Here is a 22,121-nt window from a genome sequence, read left to right as displayed (position 1 = left end):
CTGTTCAGGGACATGTGACTACACACTTAAATGTCACTGCACAGTAATACTTAACTACATGCTGAACCGTTTGAGATAGCAAAACAGGTTAGGGCTTTAAAGCCACAATCCTATGTTTTGGAGTGTGTAGTTCATGCTGCCAGGGGCGTCTATTTGTATGTTTATTTGTGGGTTGTTGTTGCTTTTTTTAAAAGACTGCTGTTATTTTCTGTGATGTTTATAATTATTTTGCTCTCCCTTTTTGCTTATATTTATACATCACCTTGAGACATGTATGTGGAAGGTGATTAATAAATAACAGCAGCAGCAGCAGCAGCAGCAGCGTTAGCCTTGATTTATCAGAACCTAATATCTAATCTAGACATTCAAATCCCAATGAGGGTCAGATGTACTTTACCACATGCTCTGCGTGGTTTAATCTGAAAACCCACACCAGCAAACACAGGAACATGGGAAGCTGCCTAATAGTGATTCAGACCATTGGTCCATCTAACTCAATACTATATACCAGGCACATCCAACAGGTAGATTGTGATCTACCAGTAGATCACCGGACGTCTGTGGTAGATCACTGGCTCCCCACAAAGAAGCTCAACAACTTTGACCTGAACCCCCCAAAATGGGGTTGATCACTGTCAGTTTTTAACTCTGTGAGTAGATTGCAATCTCTTGGGAGTTGGCCACCCCTGCTATATACGCTAAGACTTGGAAACACCAAGGATTGAACATGGGACCTTCTGCTTGCAAAGGAGATGCTCTACCACTGAACCACAGTCCTTCCCCAAAGAGAGAGGAGAATTATGAAGAGTAGCAGTCCTTTTCAAACCAAAGACCCACCTTTAACTGAAACTTACAACATGGGACCCAGTTCTCTAATCACACATATTCATCTTCCTGTGCTTGCTTCTCATTTGCCAGGTATCAGGAAAGTATAGAAAAGGAAACCTTGGTAAATGCAATATGCATTGTAAATGCAACCAAGGTGTACCTGCTACAATCCTCTTTTATGCACTGTTCCCCACTTTTCCTTACAAAAATCCCATACAGAAAAAAGAAAATGGTGGTTATGATTCTGCTGTGACCCACCCGAGATCAAGTTGCTCATGACACACAAGTCCCTCCTGACCCACAAACCGAAGCGCAGTGGTACAGAGGATGCTTTAGGGTGAGGACTAGAATTGCTATCTCTCATTTTTTCTCTGACAATGGATCTGTTCCTTTTAACTCATGGGGAGTGAACATGGTGCCCTCCCATTAGCGCTGACCATTGGTGAACATGGTGCTGGCTGGGGCTAATGACACTGTAAAACAAGAAAACCCTAAATAAATAAATAAATAAATAAAGAATTAAAAATGCAACATCATCTGGAGGGTATCATGTCAGCTACCCCAACTTGCCTTCAGTTTGTGAGATGAGCAGGAATTCAACAGACACAGTCTCCCTCACTGATCTAGAAAAAGGGTGTGCTTGTTGAATTTCTCTCTCTCCTACTATTGTTAAGAGCACAAAGACTCTATGTTTCTGGAAAGAAACAACTAAAATAATTAAAGGTATTTTTCTTCCAATAGATACATTTTGATGAGGCGTCTGAATGATGTTGGTAAAACAAAAATATTAAATAGATCTTAAACTCCCAAACCACAGCACAATTACTTCTCAGACGAATAAAAAATAATATTGGTTATATTTTGCCTGATTTTACCCTTCTGAGAGCTACAATTCCAAGCACCTTAGCAACTACAGTTCCCAGGATTCTTTGGTAAAAATCATGTACTTTAAAAGTGCTTTAAATATATGGTGAGGATGTGATCTATTAACTCTACATGCAGACCTTTTCAAAGTAGTATAATAATAGTAATCATGAGTGATAGATGAAATTGATGATGGATGTAAAAGTCTATTAATTAAAATAAGGGAATATTATCATTCCCAAATGACTGCTAATTATGTATAATGCATTCCCAAAAATGTTTCTGTTGTAGTTAATCTTGATGTTGAAATAGATCTTAACATTTTATTTTTTTAAAAAGGTAGCCTCTTTCAGGAAAAAGTTTCTTAAAAGGGGATGGTACTCAAATTGGTCAAATCCTCTAATCTAGAAGCACACACAGGGATGCCCACACATATGGAAAGAGGGAGGGAAGAGAAAGAATGTGATGACTTTTGTGATGATTCAAAGGTATAGGAAATGCACTTTGCACATGCTCAGAAGCAACTCCTTTGCTGTTATTTCTTCATAGATTTCCATCTAGGTCATGGCATTGAACACAGATTTCAGGGTTCAGCGGCTGGGGGGGGGGGCAGCTAAAGCTCTCCACATGGCTTAATTTGAGCCAAGATTCATCAGACTTTAGCTCTGGAACCCGTATTTAATGCTAGTACACAGCCTCGGGGCATATGTAGTAAGAACAGTGCCTCAGTAAACATGCAAAATGCCTTTTCTTTAATTCCTGCACATCACCTGTTTTTTGTTTTTTGTTTTTGCACTTGACTGGTAAATATTAGCTGTGTGAACTGACATTCCAAAGAAAAACATTGTGTTCAAGGTGTTGCAACCGAGATGTGTGATCTGTGACAGCCCATTCACACAGACAAGCCATCACGATGCCACGAGAAATGTGGATATGTGCAAACCAGCCCTAAGTAAGAACAACAGGCAATTTACATAGGAGTCAGGGAAAGAGTTTTGAGGTTAAAAACTGGCATGGCTCCCAGTCAAGCTCAAGTGCTTCTTTTTAGTTTCTTTTTTTAAGAAATATGTTTTCTGCCTTCACGTCCTCAGCACAATCAGGTAGCAGCATTGTTAAGTTGTCCTTTTGAAAGGTGTACGTCTCTTTGGTTGTACTTGAGCCCAGCCGTACAGGTGGATTGCTGATAACATCAGAGCAGCAGCTGTAGAGCAAAACCAGGCTGAGCGATGGGGGTGGGAATGAGAGAGGCAAAGAGAGTGGCAGGCAGTTCCTAATACCTCAGGGAGGGAAGGACAGGATCATTCCACAACAGGATTTGAAACTGATCAACTCTCCAGCCCAGCCATCCAGCGCAGCCTGCTAAGTCTCTGTGGCTGTCAGCTTAACTCTGCTGCTGGTTCCTGTGGGGTAGGGGAGTTAAATAGGACACAGACTCGGAGAGGAGCAAACCTCTTTGCTGGGAGTCAAGGAGGCAGAGAAAGAGAGGAAAGAAGGTGGAATTTGGCCAGAGCCCAGGCTGATAAGCAGAGCATCTCCAGGTAAGTGCTCCTGCTGTGTCTTGGCAAAAAGGGGGAGAGGGAAGGAATATATCCAGAGGATGCTCCAGCGGCTGGTTAAAAGCACTGGGAGCCCTGAGCTCTGGCAGGCGCAAAGGGGTTTGAGGCTTTCCCTTTTGCAAGGAAGTGCAAGGAGAGATTCCAACTCTCTCTCTCTTTTTTGGAATGTGGTTTGTGTGTGTGTTTTGTGGGGTGGGGGGAGGAAGGCAGATATTTTGTAAACGCTCTTAATATCTTTCACCTCGGCATCCTCGTGTCAGATTATCTCTCTCAACAGCTTTCACGAATCACACCAAATCCTCTCGCCCTCTGTGCTGTGTGATTTTAAGAGCCTTTGGGAGGATTTGATTGCCCATCAAAATAAATGAATGAGGGGAGGGAGGAGGAAAGGAAAATGATGGACACGGACTGAGCTTCGGGCATATTATACAAATCTAAAAATAAAGCCAAAAGGGAGACATAACATTTTCCAAGAGCAGGCGGGGAGGAACTGGGAAAAGAGGGAGGAGGGAGGAGAAGCCGGATTTTAGTGGGCATTCTCGCCCTTTCTGAGCCAATAGTGGGTGGGCTGCAAAGCTTCCCCCTGAATAAATCTGAAAAAGCAGCAGGAGGAGCGGTAAATGACGCTTCCAGAAACAGTGACCCCTCCTGCCCCTGCCTTTGGTAGCTAAAGGGCAGGGGGAGAACCTGTTGTCATGGTGGCTCATTATAATCACCAGGGGATAAAACTGATTATCTTGGGGGTTTCTAATTAGGATGCTCACCTCCTCTGACATACAGACACTTCCTTTAGATTAAAATGTAATTCCTGCACCCCCCCCATACCTCTGCTTTCATTTGTTTGCTCTTCAGCTGCTGCAAAATTAAATCTGTATAAACCACCAGCACTCTCCCCCCAAAATTGGAGATGGGAACTCCTGTTGCAGGCATCTCCCCCGCTTTGTCACCCAGAAGGGATGAGGGGGAAGGGAAGCTTAGCAGCACAAAAGAGCTCCAAGCATGTCCCTAGGGGCATGACTGTATGCATTTTGTGTACTTATTTTCTCCCAGTGGGTTCTGAAGCCCTGATTTCAGTACAGCACCACAGCTGACTACACGGAAATTGGTAGGCTAGGCAATACATTTGCGGTTCACCAGGTCTAGTCTTCCAACTTCTTCCTAATGCTGGGGACATGTGAAGTAGCCTTGGATTGAATAAAGTAATCCTAGCACTGGTTCACACAAGCCTGTGCATGTGCATCTCTTGATCATAGCTGTCAACTTTCCCCTTTTCTTGAGAGGAATCCTATTCGGAATAAGGGAATTCCCCTTAAAAAAAGGAAAATGTTGACAGCTATGCTCATACACCTGAAAATCAGATGACTATCTGAACTAATTAACAGCATTGTATATGAAGTGGCATGAAAGGTCTGTGATGTTAAACCTTCAACAGCCCAAGTCACACATGCGTGTCATCACTTGATGCTGTGGACATCAGATGGTGAGCATAGGAAATGTATACCACCAGACCGCTCTCCATCTATCTCATTGTCATCTACATTTACTGGCCACAAGGCTCCAGAGAGGAGTCTTTCACAGTCCCACCTGGAAATGCCAGGGTTTGAACCTGGAACTTTTTACATGCAAAGCATATGCTCTACCACTGAACTGCACTGTGAACCAGCTTCTAGGGTGTCTCTAAGAACATGAAGAATGGCTTTCTCTTGCCAGTGAGAAGTTACACACATCTGGGATTAGAGGCGGGATGTTCAGGTCAGAAGATTTAGCTTCTGAACAGGCTTAAAACTGGCACTGGGATTTCTCTTGTTGCAAACTAACGGAGGCAACCATGACTCTATACAATGAATTTCTACTACATTTAACCATGATGGTACCATTTATTAATTGGGAATATTTATATGTCTTAGGGGTGTGTGGGCATCGGACAGCATTTGCAGTGGGGAAAGTGGGGTGATGATTAGGAGGATGTCCTCAACCTAGCTAGCAAGGAACCTCCAACAAGCAGTTCCATGTGTGATTTATTAGTTCTGCTCTGAACTTAACACACACAGGAAACATGTAAAGCAGGCACAGGGAAGATTCAAGAGTTTCCTAGAGGGAGCAATGTTTTTCCCCACAGAGCAGAAGAGGGATTGCATCGAATCAATAATGCCAGAAATGGAGTGGAAAGAGGCTACTTCAGGCCTTTTTGTGCAAATTCCTCCATAATTGTTTCTTGTTTGTTGCACATAATCTGCACATCTTCCCTCAAGTTTACTCTTTTGTTGTAGCAACATTGCATTTTTTCTGCTATCAAAACTGCAATATTTCGTAAATGCAATTCATTGCACTTTATGTGTGGCGACAAGGAATGTTGGACACACAAATTGGATATCATTTGTTATGTGATTAGTAATTAATGATGCAATTTAAACCCCTCCCATCTACCTTTATGCATTTCTCTGCTAAAAAACTCCAGTACACCTGCACTGATATAGCCAATTTCAAAGCAATGAACAATTCTTGTTCGTTATCTAATATTGCTTTCTGATTAAGGTCCATTAAAATGTGGTTTTCTAATATCTATGGGTTGGCAGAGTTCTTTCAGCCTTTTTTCTACACTCCCCTGCCAGCCACCTCATCTCATCTTTTTGGCCTTCCCCTTCACCAGCAGTTGAGAAGCACTTCCAAGATGGCACCATGCCTACTCTGAGCATTCAGATTTCCCAGAAAAATTGTTCCAACTTCCCTACACTTACCTAGCAGAATTTTGGAGATGCTCTTCCCTCTGCCAATCCTCAGTGAGCACATTTTATTTTATTTTTTTATTTTATTAAAAAAAAACTTACTAAAGATGTCTCACCTTGCCTGATAGTAAAGCCAGTTAATTTCAGTGAGGTTTCTTCCAGACCTATATATAATTCTGTTAGACCCCTGATAGCCATATGCTCTTTTGTTCTGCTTTTACCTTCTAGATTCGTCAGACTGCTGTTCATTCCTGCAAGAAAGTGTGCCAGCCTGGCTGGCAGGCACAAGACACCACGGGGAAAACAGTAACCATCATGCTGTCTCTGAGTGGAGGCTACTGGTGGAGCAACAGGCTTTCCCTGAGATGGAGGAAAACTAGCTGTAAGTACTGCCCAGGTTGTTTGCTAAGCAGGAGGCTGTCCCCTATTTCTCCAGTGAGGGGAAGGGAGAGTGTTTTTATTTCAATAGTGAGTGTAGTGCTCAGATTTTTTCCCCCTACGAATGACAAGAAGTGTAATGCCGAAGGAAGAAGCAACGGTGCTTTCACATGTTGCAGATAATCATAATCAGTGGTTACGGGTTGTGATTAGAACGGGCTTGAGAGTGGCAAAAGAGTGGGTACCAACTTGCTCTTAATGCCTGAAGGATGCCCAATATGCAAAGGAACCTCTATCACCTTCCACAGTCAGTCCTGTATATGTTGGTATCACAACAACCCACAAAAGTTAATATTTTTGCCCTCTTAAAAATATAACATCCATTATTTTGCAGTATAGAGAAGGCCAAACACTCATAGGGAAAAATTAATGATGTGAGGACCTGTGATGCACATCTCAAAACCATTTCAGTTCATGACAGTCATGTCATATGTTGACCAGGCTATTCAATTGTCATAGTCACATTGCAAAGGACTATACTTAAATTTTAAGTTGCTCTTTCCTATGTTACAGACCACATTAACTATATTCACAAGCTTTACAAATGTCAAAGTCCAGATGGTGTCATTTGTGAAGTAGCCTATATTGGCCCAATTCCATTAAATTACTCATTGCGGTGATTCTTACAGTATGAGGTTCAAGAAGTTGAGTTAAGTCATACACTAGGAAAAAAAGTGGAAGCAATGGTATGTTGATGTGTTTCGTGTAATACTTGCATGCACATACCAACATTTCTTTCCCACTAATAGTTTCCAAAAGAGCTCACATTGTTCGTCTTCTCAGTGAACAATCCCTGTGGGGCATTAGCTTCAGACTTTAAAAAAATGTGGATATGACAAAGCAGGAACAACAGAAGTTTAAGATAGGCTAACAGCACAAACCTATGCAGACCTACTTAGAAGTCCCATTAAGTTCAGAGGGAACTATTCCTGGATAAGCAAGTATAGGACTTCAGTCTAAGTGTACTCCAGTGGAACCACCAAGCCATCTCTGCAGTGAGTTATGAAGAGAGTTATTTTTGTTAATGAGGATACATGCAGCTAAGCTAGGCAGGGGGTATAGACTCACACCAAAAAGAAAGACTAGGGGTCAGAACACAAGACGCCGATGATATTTACAGAGGAAATTATTTCCTTTTGCCTAAGAGCCTTGCCTTTGTTATACACCCTTGCTTCCTAGATTGCCATTATAAATTATTTACTCTAAACGCCACTGAGCCCAGACCTAATCTTATATTCCTGGATCATCTTACTACAGTCCTGAACATCTCACAAAGTAACATTACCTTTTCTTGACATAAGATCATAGAGTATGCTGAATATTTCACTTAGACTATTGTTTCGTAGTTAATGCTACTTTTCATGAGACAAAAAATTCCTACCTGCTCTGCTGAGCATTCACAGGCACACTGCCTTTTGAGACCTGAGTAACCATACCTGTATCCCTAAATAACCACACCATGACCTTACATTTTTGCCTAGTAGATATTGTTGGAGTTTCCTTCAGGAAGACATGTAACATTGTCCCCCTGCCTCTCTCAGCCATCATTATAGTAGTAGAGTTGTGGTGTAAATTAAAATTCTCAGGAAATTATGCACCCAGATGTCTGGTAGGGGTAGCAGTACTAATGGTGGTTTCCCAGAGGTGCTCAACTAGGGGTTAGAGCAGAAAGGATGGCATTTGCTAAAACAGACATAGAAGAGTGTCACCTATATAGCCTTACCTGATACATTCTCACCTTTCCCTGTACACAAAGCAGCTAAATGTGCTCTCATCATCACAGATATCACTGTATAATTAATATGGTACTTCAGTCAAGCATCCAAGAAAAGCAAGATCACTTGCACAATTCATGTCACTTTCCCTTCCCTCTTGTTCTTTCAAGCATCATCCTACATCCATAGAATGAGATACTCTGAGTGGAATTAAATACCTCTAGACAGAGAATACCAACTCTGGTGCCAACAGGATCTGTTTTCTGGGTTCATGGCATCCATTGTAACATCTATGCTATTGACCCTGGCCTCTTCTTAGTAGAAAGGCTGCTGTGAGGCCAGAGAACACCCCCACCCTCACCGCCTATTGCTTAACTTTTGTTAGGAGAGTTGGGGTAGAAACTTGAATCAGCATCTGCTGGACCTGTATAGATGTCAATTCACTTAACTGAGAGGAAGAAACTTATTAAGAATCCTTCAGATTACAGACTTTGTTTGGAACCTGAAATGGTTCAACAAATACCACATTACTTAATACCAAAGACTGTGTGGGAAACAGGTATAAGATTTGGATTTAGCCCTTGAATTAGGTATCAGTATTCAGGTCCATATGCATATTCATTGGTTTTGGATTTAACCCAAATTCAAAATGTACGATGTGCTTCGAAAATGAAAGCAGTTTGTAATGCTTTTTTTCAACTGTAGATCAAGGGCTGCTGACTTTGGGAACATTTATTCACCTTTAAGTTATTAAAATCAGGTAAAACCATCTAGTTTTAAGATTCTTTCATTCCACGGAGGGAAGCAGATGGAAGAGCATTTTCTTTGGGGGAACACACCTTTCAAACCTATTGCCGGCTTTACTTCATCCTTTCAGTGCTTATTTGTTGACCTTCAGAAAATTGTGCAAGGTTTCTCTTTTCAGGCTTCATTATTTAGGTCTTAGATATGTAGTATGGATTTTAGTAGTTCATGTGTAACTAGGGTCTTTGGACACTGGCTGCAAAATGCTAAATACCTTAAAATTTGTACTGGGGTCAAAATCATCTCTGTCCACCACAAATCCTGTTCTTAAGAAAACACAATGAATTGATAATTTGCTTTCTAAGTAACAACTTAAAGGTTTCCAATTAAATATTATCAAAACTATTCTGATAATTTAGAAAGAGTTAGCAATTTTCTATACTAGCTCTGAGTTGTTCTTCCATCACGCTTGGCTTTATTGTATCTATTATATTGAAGCACACTGGAATCAGGCAGCAAAGCTCTCTGGGAATATGCTGACCTTTCTCCCCCACCATACTGTAAGAATGTTTATTCCTTAGCCCTGCTAGCTCATAAAAGGCTAAAAGGAAGTTCACACTGTGGGAATCCATCTGGCAGTACAAGGATTCATCCATGAGGAAGCTCGTTTGGTTATCAGTCTAATCACAGACTATTAAGAAGCTATCCTATATAGGGTCATACCAACTGGGCACAAGACCACAAGGTAGATTCTTCTCACTAGACACGAGAAGACATTCTAAATCTGGCTGCAAAGGAAGGCAAAAATCTTAAGTGAAACTGTGCATACAGTCTACCAGTGATGATGTTTTAATACATGTTCTTTCCCCCTCTTTTATTTTGCAGTGCTTGCCTGTTGGCTTTCATTCTGTGCAGCAGAGTCCCTCATTGCTTGCCCCTCCCTTTGCAAATGCAACAGCGGTACCCTAGAGGTGGACTGCAGTGGCTTGGGCCTTTCATCAATCCCCTTGGACATTCCTACAAATACCAGGACCTTCCTTTTCCTCAACAACCAACTCAGCATTTTGCCAGAACAAACTTTTTCCAATTTCTCTGCCCTCCAGAGACTGGATCTTTCCAACAACTTCTTAGACCAACTTCCTGAGAACATTTTCAGAGATCTAGTAAACCTCACTGAACTACAGCTGAGGAACAACAGCATCAGGAGCCTGGATAAAGATCTTCTGCAGAACACTGTTCTTCTGCGTCAGCTGGACCTCTCCATCAATGGGCTTGCTCAAATCCCATCAGGCATCTTTGATGACCTGCCCTCTCTCCGTTGGCTTTCCCTCAGGTCAAATCGCCTGCAGAATTTGGACAGGGTGACATTTGAGCCTTTAGTTAGCCTGCGACAGTTGCAAGTGGGGGACAACCCCTGGGAATGTGACTGCAACCTGAGAGATTTCAAATACTGGATGGAATGGTTCTCTTACAGAGGTAGGTACCACTGAGAGAGGTCCAAATCTCAACATTGAAGGTTATGCACTCCTAGTCTTTCCTGGCTATAAAGCGCTGAAAAGGAGCAGCTAGACAGAAAAGAGAGAGAAGTTGGACTGATCAGGCTGACCTAAATTCTAATTCTCAGATATGGAGAATGGTCACTATGCATTATAATCCTGCCGTATTATGTTACAAAGTCGCATGTTGTAGTTGGAGTTGCAGGTTATCTTCTCATCCAAATTTCTCTTTGCAAATGCTGACAGTTGTCCAAACTTTCAGAAGAGGATATAATTGAAGGGATCAAGATGAGGAAGGGGTCAAGCCCATCTGATCATTTTGGAGTTTCTGGATTCACTGGCTGCAAATCACTACAGTGGGAAAAAGATCAGGGGAACGTGTAGTTGCTAGAATGCAAAATGAATTACAGAATGCATTCAGATATTTTCCTTGATAAGGCAATTTCACTGGTGCTAAACACCAAACAAAGCAGAGGGAAGGTCATTGGTCGTATTGCGCAGTTTGGATTTTGACCTTAGTACTACCAATTATGTGCAAGATTCCCACAGTGGACTTTGACCTCTGCTCTCTCAGTGGGGATTTCACTGTTTCAATAGAGCCAGTGCCCAAGCAACCATAATTTTATATCTAAGTTCTCCCATCTGGGGGGGAAATGGCTCAGCAGCATATATGTCAATGATGATGTGTTAATTAACAGTAACCTTTGAGTCAATTAACTGTAGTATGTTGTTATTACTGATGGAAAATGTTAAATATTTCTAACTGCTGAAACACTATAACCTGAGCTAAAAGCAAGAGCTTTAATTGTTGGCTACCCTTTTTGATACAGGCAAGTTCCTCTCCCCCCCTCCCTCTCTCTTTCTCCCCCTTAGTAATGTCATTGATTGTTGTTCAAATTCTTTTTCCAATTCACCTTGTGAGTCTGATTTTGGGCCAAGGGCAAGTTAAACATTGTTATAAAGTGTTAGTAGACAGGAAAAAAGCAGCAGCAATGTATAGGACATTCGTCTTACATTGTGTTGAAACAGAAAGCAATAAAGGGCTAAAGGTAGCAGGATCTCTTAGGGTAGCAATCAATATCTGTTTTGCTGATGGATACAGAGGACTCTTGTTTAGCCACACGTTAGGGGACTCTAATCTACTAGAAGTTTCAGCCTATGAAGGCTTCTGAGTTTCATGGACAAAATCTCAGTGACATCAGTTATGCACTATCAACACTGCTGGTGATTATAAGGCTGTGGAAAAAGAATAGCTAAGCTGGTGTTTTTCAGCATATTCCACAAAGACAATTATCCCCATAACTTGAGACTGTCTTGGGTCTCACACTTGTCACCTAGAAAAATGCTTCCGTTTCCAAACAGAATGTTCTCTGTGCAACACATTTCTTGACTCAAAATGGCCAAATGCTTAGTTAAAGAAGGGGTGGGTGGGTGGCTTTGTTGTTGGCATCCATCTGTCTAAAGAGACAATGGAGTGAGCCCCTGGGAGGTGAAATCAAACTGCTGCATTAGCAGCACCTAAGTGACCTTCCTGGGGTGCAAGCCTAGGCAGTATGTATGGAGGTCCTGGGCCTCACTGATGCGGTCCAAAGGAGAGCAGAGCACCAACTTGGCTGCAGGTGATGTCAGAGGTGTACAAGGTGCCATCCAACCATTTTAGGGATTCCACACTGGATTTGTAGGGTTTACTACTTAGCTTTTTCTTCTTCCGAAGATATCCTACAAGGCAGCAGAGGCTTAGGATCACAGTTTTACTTCTAGATGGGCTATCTTCCTAGGTTGATGAGTCCCATCTGCCCCTCACTTCCCTCTACAGCACATACAGAAACTGCCTTCTTGATCATTGGTTCCACTATTGGTCTCATCTGCTTTGCATACAGGGGGAGTCCCTAACTCACCAAGGGTTTGAAATCCATCAGCTACCCCCACCTGGGGTGTTGGGGGAGGGGTACTACCATTATGCTCCTTCTGGGGTAGTTTGTCCACCTTTGGTCCCCAACCTGCACTCAGCCATCACCTGCAGCTCCTAGAAACTCTCAGCATATGACATAAGCTACACCCCGGGAAGAGGGAATGATCCCTGTATATTTAAGTGTTCAGTCACAGCAGCTGCATTGAAATGAATTATTGCTCTGAGCATGATGTGATCTGAAACCAAAATAAGGTACTGAATGTGCTTCTTTTTTCTTATGGGACAGGAGGAAAGATAGACCAACTGGCATGTACCCTGCCTAAGGAGCTACGGGGGAAAGATATGCGCATGGTGCCCATGGAGATGTTTAACTACTGTTCCCAGCTGGAGGATGAGAACAGCTCTACCGTACTGGACAATATTGGTCCTCCTTGCAGTAAGGGAGTCCCGACTGCTCCCAAGCCTAAAACAACAACTCCTGAAGCAGAAGAGGATCCCAGTGTGGGTTGCCCCCAGAAACAAAGATACAGGCCTGTCAGTGTGCGTCGAGCCATTGGTACAGTCATCATAGCTGGGGTGGTTTGTGGCATCGTGTGTATTATGATGGTAGTGGCAGCAGCATATGGCTGTATCTATGCATCTCTCATGGCTAAGTACCATCGGGAGCTGAAGAAGAGGCAGCCATTAATGGGTGACACAGAAGGCGAACATGAGGAACAAAAGCAGATTTCCTCTGTGGCATGAATACCTTATTGGAAATTAGTGGCAGAGGAGAACAGGATATGAGAGGCCTATGGCTTGGGCCTTTCCACATCTTCCAAGACATACAGATGGACTGTGCTGCTGTTCCATTCATCCAATTAGTAAAACATGCTTCTGGGTTCAGAACACCTGGCTCTGGGTTCAAGTCCCTCTCACTTGCCTCTGTCCTCATGTACTTCCAAGTGAATAAACTGTAGTCAGACCTCAAGTGCTTATCATTTTTCCTCTTTGCACAAGACTCCCCACAGACGCTCATTTATGGGGAAGTTCAGCCAACCCAGCACTATCTTGCCTCTGCTTCAGTTCCTGACTCCTTCAGAAACTCCCATACCACCACAGAATCTTTTACCAACAAAACAAGCAGCCAAAGGCACTAAGACAACTCCTGTGAAAGTGTCTTCACAGGTTGAGTCACTGATATTACTGCATGACAATCTACTCCTTCCCATTAGCTGTATATTCAGAAAAACCCAGTTCACAGCCAGCCCAGAACTGATGAAAGGCCTGTAACTGAGTGCACAATATCCACAGGGAATTTGACTTTCCTGTTTTCAACATTACAAAGGAATTAATATCCTTTTACATAAAAAATACGCATTGCGTATACTCACTCTGTTGTGTAGTCTAGTCTACACAACAAAGGGTGCAGACAAATAAACATAGGCTGATCACCCACATATATACACAGACTTATTCATATACACACCTCTTTCCTTTGCATACCATCTGTAGATTACTATTTGTAGAGCGCTATAAAGTGTGCCAGCCACTGCCTAATACGGATGATAATTTATGATCCCTGCAATGAAGGACATTAAAAAGTATTTGAAGAAGAAGCAAAGGTGAAATAAAGGAAGGATGGGTCGTGACTATTAAAAGGAGAGTTACTTTGGGAAGGCTAATGTGTATCCTCCAAAAGGGAAAACATTTTTTCTGGGATATTAGAGAATTAATCTGAAAGGCTCTTATAGTCTTTGTGGCAGAAGTGGGTCTCTGGAAGGGATTTAAGAGGAGAACAGCCTTTCTGATCTCCTTAGAAAGAGTATTTTGAGGACTTGGGTAGTGGTGGGGAGGAGTATGGAAGTGGTTTTATGGAAACAATACACACTGTAGGTCATAACCAGAATAATTAATGTGGTTATATGCAATATAACACAGTGTGGGTCAGATGGGGAGAATTGGACAAAATGATTTAGAGCCATGAATAAGACATCAAGGAGTATCAGTGTAAAATGTAGAGAGAGGAGATGCTGTTCAGGGTCAATGTTGATCAGCTCTTCATGCAAACACTCTACTGATATAGGCATGTACGAATGACACTGGTGCATGTAAGCAGCCATGCAAGAGTCCTACTCAAAAACAGGGAGAGTAGCATTAATATTCTCTGCAGCATCCATGCATATAATACACACATACACTCAAGGAACACAAAGATGCATACATGAGCACAAGCATGCATGTGCACATACACACTGAACACACATGAATTCTTATGCAGGGTATCTTTCCCAAGCTCAAAGCATATCACATTAGCCTCATTTCTTTTCAAACTGATGGCAGGGAGGAGGGAACCAACATAAGGACTCATTTTATATCACTGAAAGTGGGATAAAGTGCTGTCTCCAGGGGAGAGCACATATTGCCATGGTAACCTGCTCTAGCCCGTCACAGCGGGTATTCCTGGGATAGGAAGATGACACGAGAGGTCGTGCAGCCGCAGTTTTTGTGGATACTGTGATCCTTGCAGTCATGAAAAAAAATTGGCAGCTGGCCCAGATTCCAAGGTATCTCTCTAGCAACTCAGGAGCAGAGCCCAACAATCACCTTAGTTGGGCATGGAGCAGGTCTTCAGAATTCTTCCTTCTTTTGTCGTATTCTTATGCCTTTCAATGAGCTCAAGTTCTTTAACTGTTGCTGCTGGTTTGAGTAGAAGCAATGCTTACTTTCTTTTAATTCATCCCCAAATCTCCTGTCAGCAAACAAGAACACTGTGAAGGACTCAAGATTACATCTTGGGAGCAGTAATTCAACCCTCTACCATCCTATTAGCAAAGAACTACCACATCCCAAAAGAGGGAATAACCTTCAGACAGAGAGGCGTGGCAGGAAAAAAATTCTCATGGAACATTAGAGAGGAGACGGTGGGAAATGAGATTCATTCATTTATTAAATTTGTATCTCCTACCTTTCGTCTCAAAGGAGCCCAGGGCAGCAAACATCAAAATGGTAAAACAACACAATTTAAAATGGTATCCAAAGGGTGGATATGACTATGGCATCTAATTTTAAGATCTGTGCAGAAGGTCAGCACCAAGGTAAGAGGCAAATTCCAAGAATGGAGGATAGACTCTTTCTCTCATTACGTACCATGTATGTATTGTAGTCCCTCAAAGTGTGCAACTCCACTTCCGCTTTATCCCAGACTGATGGGCAAAACTAGGCTACTAAAGACTCTAGCTAATGTATGTATGTATGCCTGTATTGCTCCTACTGCATATATACCCAACAAACTAGCACTGGCACTCTGCCTGCTGGATATACAATTCCAACCTTACTGTCTCTATAATCTTCCCAAAGGAACGTACCTCTGTAACATACATACTGGACAGCACAATTATACTTGAAATTGGATTTTTGTCAGAGCTGTATATTTATAGATCTCTATTTTACTTCTAAGAAATAATTATGACATGATTGCACAGAACAAATGATGTGTGCATGTGTGTTTAGAGGATGAGAAGAATTGAGGAGCGCAAATTAGGTGGTGGTGGGGAATCCCCTTCCTCTTCCATTCCCTAGTCTCACCTTTGGCAGGTTTCCCTTTGTTGCCAATTACATTTTCTGTTTTCCATGTTGTGAGTTTAATTACAACTTTAAACTTTATTCCAATTTATCATTTGATATGGCATAGGGTTGGCCCTGATACTTCCACATTTAGAAATCCACATCTGAAAAGGGGAAGTAAGTGAAGGGACAAAGTAAGCATTTGTTGAGAAAAGTAGGGGTGTTGAATGGATAATGTTGGTCCCAAAGACACTGGAGTATTTGGGTAGTAAAATGGGCTGTTAAGAATGCAATAAGCCAATATAGGAAGTGTCCTCTTTCAAGCTACTGGGAAACTGTGCCTTCAGCTGTAATCAGAAGGTCTGGAATGATCTTGTTACATTATTTAGCATTCTTGAACTAGGGCTGAGGAAACACTATAAAGTCTCAGAAAATATGCAAAATGTCTTGCATCCCATCATCTTCCATTCACATAAAACCACAATATATACCTGTTGAAAACACAGAGATTTAGACCGTCTGATTCTTATATGGCTGCTACAAGTATATATTCTGGCTGTGGGCAGTATAGATAATCAAAAGAAGAAAGGGTTTGGATCTACCAATTTCATAATACTTATTCCATTTGAAAAAGAGGTTCACTTGTATAACATTTCAGAACTGCTGTTCAAGTGAACTGAGAAGATGAATACCTTAGCAATAGGGCCCTTCAGCAGAATCAGTATACTCTTTCTACTGGTTAGAGATCAGCATGCATACCTGTACTAAACTACCTATGTATAAGACCAAAATACTATCAGAAGTACTGTATTTTTCGCCCTATAGGACACACTTTTTCCCCTCCAAAAATGAAGGGGAAATGTGTGTGCGTCCTATGGGGCGAATGCAGGCTTTCGCTGAAACCTGGAGAGTGAGAGGGGTCGGTGCGCACCGACCCCTCTCGCTCTCCAGGCTTCGTGGACCTCTCCGCAAGCAGCGGGAACGCTCCCACTGCTTGCGGAGAGTTGCCTGCATGCTGAAGCCTGAGCTCAGCGCGTCCAGGCTTCGCGGACCTCTCAGCAAGCAGCGGGAGCCAGCGCTGGGCTCCCACGGCTTGCAGAGAGCTGCCTGTTTGGGGGCTGGGGTCGGGGGAAGCTCGGGCCTCCCCCGCCCCAGCCCCGCGCCTGGGGGGGGGGAAATAATTTTTTCCCCTTTATTCCCCCCCAAAAAAACTATGTGCGCCTTATGGGACGGTGCGTGCTATAGGGCGAAAAATACGGTATATGCATGTGTAACTGTTATGCTGAGATTATTCGGGAGTTTAGTGATATGCCATCAGTGTTAATATTTGTATATACAAGACCACAGGGCACTTCACAAATGGCACAAATAATGCCTATTAATGTGCCACTTGAAAACTCTCTTACTGTGAGGATCTAACATAGGGAATAGCCCTAATACTCCATAACTTTCAAACTATCCAGCTATTAATTTTAATAACCAGACTGATGTTTGTTTCTCTGTAGGTATCAGTAGGCCTGGTTTTGAAAACACATGCCAAAGTGCCGTCACTGAAAATGAAGCAGCATAGCTCTCCTGTGGGCTTGACTGGTGCTGATCAAAACAGATTGGAAGATAATTAGAAATGAGAAAGGGATGCAGTGCAAACATTCATAATGCATGCACCTGTTAACATCACTGCAGAAATCCGGCATACAAGAGGTTTAAGTAAAAAATTCTACATCACTTGTGAAAACTCCCTTAGTATGCTCCAGGCTATTAGGTGCAGCCAGCAGCTGACAGCTAAGGAGAGACTACCCTTTAAAAAAAATGTTGGCAAAAAGCCATAATGAAGGACAACCTAATTCCTTTAGTAAAGGTGGATATAGACAAGAATGTGCTTTCCTGTGCTGGTAGGTCAATACAGCAGCCAAGGAAAGTTTAGCTCCTGGTACAGTCAGACTAACCCAAGAAAACAAGAGGTAGGCACAGTTCCTCAGGGTGGGGGTCTTGAAAGGAGGACAGATGGCAAATACAATCCTTTTTTTCTGTTATAATTTAAGGAAGAACCAGTTTTTAAAAAGCAGCTGAAGGTATATTATATTTCTGGCTTGTTGTTTTAGAAGAATAATAAAGAATGTATTTTCCTATGCAACTCATGCTTTACGTTTGGTTTGTGGAAATAACCTACTGCTCTGCAAATTTTCTGCAAGAATGAATGAGTGCAAGAGATTCTCTAACATAAAGGGGAAATACTCAAATACACAAAAAAACAGAAGGGACCAGAAGTGAGGCTAAGGCAATTGTGTAATTTGGGTTGGATCACACCTCTACAAATCTTACACCAAGCGGGGTTGCCAGGTTAGTTTGCTGGAGCAACAACAAAATTCTTGTGGCATTTAAAAGACTAACAAATGCATTGTGGCATATGTTTTCACCAAGTTCATTTTATGAGATATATGATTATCCTCAGTTGGCAGACAAACTCATCAAGCATGAATGTGTGTGTGTGTGTGTGCGCGCGCACACACACACACACACACACACACACACACACACACACACACCCTAACTAATGATAAACATGCCTATGATGAAGGAGACTCTACTCCATGAAAGCTCACACAATAAAAGTCTTTAAAGTGCCACAAAACTCTTTATTTATTATTATTTATCTAATACTTCAAAACAGGGGTAGCTAATGAATTGGGCTCCAGATGTTCTTTGACTGCAATTCCCATCATTCCAAGGGCAGATAGGAACTGTAGCGTAGCAACATCTTCAGGGCATTATGTTATTTACCCTGCCTCCAAGACTTCCTAGCCATTAACAAATCACTACCTTAATTTACCTATGAGTTAGCCTTACCTCACATGTGCCCTCTTGACTGCTTTGATAGGTGGAACTGGAACTACTACTGGTGCCACATAATACCCATTCTGCATTTGTAAGAACTAAATTATTTAGTGTGGTAGCATGTACACTTTGGAACTCCCTGTCTATTGATATTCAGCAGTCTCCTTCGCTGTATTATTTTCGGTGCCTGCTAAATATACAGTAGTACCTCGGGTTACAGACGCTTCAGGTTGCAGACTCTGCTAACCTAATAGTACCTTGGGTTAAGAACTTTGCTTCAGGATGAGAACAGAAATAGCACGGTGGCAGCATGGCGGCAGCCGGAGGCCCCATTAGCTAAAGTGGTACCTCAGGTTAAGAACAGTTTCAGGTTAAGAACGAACCTCCAGAATGAATTAAGTTCTTAACCCGAGGTACCACTGTATTCTTGTTTAGGCCAGATGCTTAGGAGCGCTGGTATGAATTTTAATCTCTTTTAATAGTTTAACTTTTGGTAGGTTTTAAAGTATTGAAAATTTTCTTGATTTTCTTGTTTTATCTTTTTGTAAACCACTTTGAGGTTTGAGAGGTTTTTCAAACAATCAAGCGGTGTATAATTTTTATGAAATAAATAAATTTAAGCGCAAGGCCCTTCACATAACGGTGCTCCATTCAGAGTTACATGCCCAGAAACATCTAGCCATTCTGAACTTACTACATCATACCAGCACTAAACCTGTCATCCTCATCCATGTGATCCTCTTTTTTAGGGGCTTGTTCACGGTGCCCTTATGCTATGCAACTTTTACAGCTCCTTGGATCTGCATCCCCGTCAACTGGTGAACTGGGCATGCACTGGCTGGCTTGTGCTCCAGAATTCTTCAGACCTACTCAAGCTGCATCCAAGCAAGATCATGTTATGTACTGACCATGTGCTGAGGGCAAGGCATTGAGACTCCTAACTCACCAGGAACTGCTCATACAGTAGCAAAACAGGGTGCCACATGGCCTCTGCAGCAGAAACTGTGCAGGTTAGCCCATAAAAACCTATCCTTGCTCCTGGACGTTTAATACCTTACAAGCTCTCTTCCTACCTCTCACAACCTTAGATTGGTAAGAAACGCATATACAGACTGTGTCCACTGCGCCTGACTGGCTAGGGAGCACTGTGCAAATTATGCTTTCACACCTCTCCCTTCCAGCATGTGATATTGCTTCTCCCCCCCCCCTTTTTTGTCTCCATCATCATAATCTCTCTCTCTTGCCTCTCCATGAGCAGCTGCTCTTCAGATATTCCTTTCTCTGATGTTCTCAACTGTCACTTCTCAACTGTCATAGACTATCCCAAGCCCCCACATTCCATCTGCCTTCTAAAAAGGTAGCTCTCCTCCACAAGCAGGGGCTTTTCTCTGGCCATTCTTTCTCTTGACACAAATCCAGGTCATCTGAGACGGAGAGGCACAGCGGAGCCTTTGCGCCAGATCCAAATTTAGATGCCGGTTTGGATCTAAATGACTTAGCCTTTAAGGGTATTGTAAGCCAAGGGTGTGATGTAAATGAAGAAAACGACGTGTATTTGATGAGGAATTGAAAATATGTTCCTTCAGGCACATGCTCCCTAATGTGAAGAACTTGAATCGTTTCCAGCACTTTGTGGAAGTAGTACAGAAACCCTACCAGGAGGGCGCTTGGCACAGGACAGCTCTACTTTGCTCTCCATTTCACTGCATGTCAGACTGTACAGGCTGCTGAAGCCTTTGCCAGCAGGAATGAAGACATATAGAAGCCAGAAAGAGCAATTCAGCTGAATTTCCAAAAGGAGAAAAGTAAGGGCTGTACACTCTCTTTCCACTCGCTGCTGCTGTTATTTCCTTATCTTCTGACCATAACTCTTTGGGGAGGGGCTATGTCCCATGTTCAATCATTGGCATTTCTAGTTAAAAGGCTCTTGGGTAACTGGTGATGGAAATTCATATTGTGAGGATTACACTTCCCAGCTCCCACTGCCACTGAAGTCAGCAGTTTTTACATTATGCACTGGTATCGTAAAATAGCATGGGTTGGGTTTCTGAGCGGAAATGAGGAGAGGGTGTCAAAGAGGGAACAGAACTAATAACTGTGCCCAGGGCTCACTTGCACAACCATGATTCACATTTCAATACAAAGCACTACAAAATTATTCCGCTATTGTAGTAGTTTGTGCAGTTATTAGAATCCAAAAAGCCAGATATGCCCATCACAAAAGCACAAAGGGAAAAGCTATAAACTGACTGCAAATTAGATCCACAGATCATGCAATTTCCAAGGCAATGCACAAAACCCCTAGTATCCAGGTGCTTATGTAAGAACTCTACATCCATGACTTTTTGAAAATGTTAGGCGTGGATGTGACCAACAGCTGCGTCATGCAGATACACTAATCAGAGAGAATACATGAATTTGTTACTTTGAACCTGTCTCAGAGACATAATACAAATCTGAATACACCTAATCTCTGGATATGGTCTTCCAAGTGCTTGACAACCCTCCTGTTTTTTGTACTCCCAGGCAAGCAGCGAAAACAGGTATTCGCAGTCCCTGGTGTGCTCTTGGGCTTTATTCAGTGCAGGGATTTACAAGTTGAAGACACTTGGCCCTGGCACAGGGCATACTTTTATCTTTAAACCAGATTAGGACAGGACAGTCATTCAAACAGAACTCCTTCAAACAGAGGACTGTTGTCTGATAGCTCTTCAAGGAAAAGCAAGACACATGGTCTGTAAAGCAAGACACATGGTCACTCTATTTCTGAATACCAGAAATACTACTAATACTGCTTTTGAGGTAGGATGCTTGAGAGGATGATGGCTGTCCAGTTGTAGACACTCTTGGAAGAAACTGATTATCTTGACCCATTTCATTTTGGGTTCAGGCTCAGTTTGGGACAGAATCTGTCTTGGTCACCCTGATAGGGGTCTTTACTCAGGAGAGGGACAGAGGGGAAGTGTGACCCTGTTGCTTTTTCTTGATCTCTAAGATGCTTTTGATATTATTGAGCACAATATTCGCCTGGATAACTGCACCGAGTTCTGCCTAACATTGGGGGGGGGGGCATATGCGTGGTGGTTACCCAGATCTATGCCCTCAAACATGCCAGGAGCCCAATATGTTCACAATTCCACCAAGAATTCATAGTTATGTCAACTTGTGCTACTGAAGTGGGCTCCCTTCACAGAGGAACCATGCACACATATGTACACACATTTCAATAGGGTTGGAGCCATGCATGAGTTAATACCAGTGAAAAGAAGGAGAGGAAATTAAAAGTGAAAAGTTGAAAGCCTAGCACATGACTCTTCCTCTATCACATCTGTGAATCCTGGAGCGTGAGAGTAATTGTCTGAAATGAGTCAGACCAAAGGCACAAGGAAACAGTTGCTATAGCAACCCCCCTCGCTGCTCTAATTCTGCGTAGAATTAAAACGTTATCAAATGATTTAGGA

At 42.4% G+C, this 22,121-nt stretch overlaps 2 protein-coding genes and 1 long non-coding RNA gene across 6 annotated transcripts in view; 2 read left to right on the top strand and 1 right to left on the bottom strand.

Annotated features, from left to right (window-relative positions):
• Window positions 1–13,249, top strand: part of LRTM2 (leucine rich repeats and transmembrane domains 2) — a 29,274-nt gene extending 16,025 nt beyond the window's left edge. The window contains exons 1-4 of one of the 2 annotated variants that reach the window (XM_081878986.1): window positions 3,101–3,230; window positions 6,203–6,356; window positions 9,757–10,347; window positions 12,566–13,249. In XM_081878986.1, the coding sequence (XP_081735112.1) occupies window positions 6,290–6,356; window positions 9,757–10,347; window positions 12,566–13,023 (1,116 nt within the window). In that variant the 5' untranslated portion in view covers window positions 3,101–3,230; window positions 6,203–6,289 and the 3' untranslated portion in view covers window positions 13,024–13,249. Of the gene's footprint in view, window positions 1–3,100; window positions 3,231–6,202; window positions 6,357–9,756; window positions 10,348–12,565 lie in introns of those variants that run through there. The other variant, XM_081878985.1, reaches the window with a different exon arrangement.
• CACNA2D4 (calcium voltage-gated channel auxiliary subunit alpha2delta 4) overlaps window positions 1–22,121 on the bottom strand; it is a 163,595-nt gene that overhangs the window by 56,758 nt on the left and 84,716 nt on the right.
• Window positions 19,998–22,121, top strand: part of LOC309351384 — a 34,076-nt gene continuing 31,952 nt past the window's right edge. For all 3 annotated transcript variants that reach the window (XR_014160807.1, XR_014160808.1, XR_014160809.1), the window contains exon 1: window positions 19,998–20,465. This is a non-coding gene — a long non-coding RNA (uncharacterized lncRNA). The remainder of the gene's footprint in view (window positions 20,466–22,121) is intronic.

Source organism: Podarcis erhardii (assembly GCF_964252035.2).
Source record: "Podarcis erhardii genome assembly, chromosome: 10".
NCBI classification, from domain to species: Eukaryota; Metazoa; Chordata; class Lepidosauria; order Squamata; family Lacertidae; genus Podarcis; species Podarcis erhardii.
This window is presented reverse-complemented; position numbering and strand designations above follow the sequence as displayed.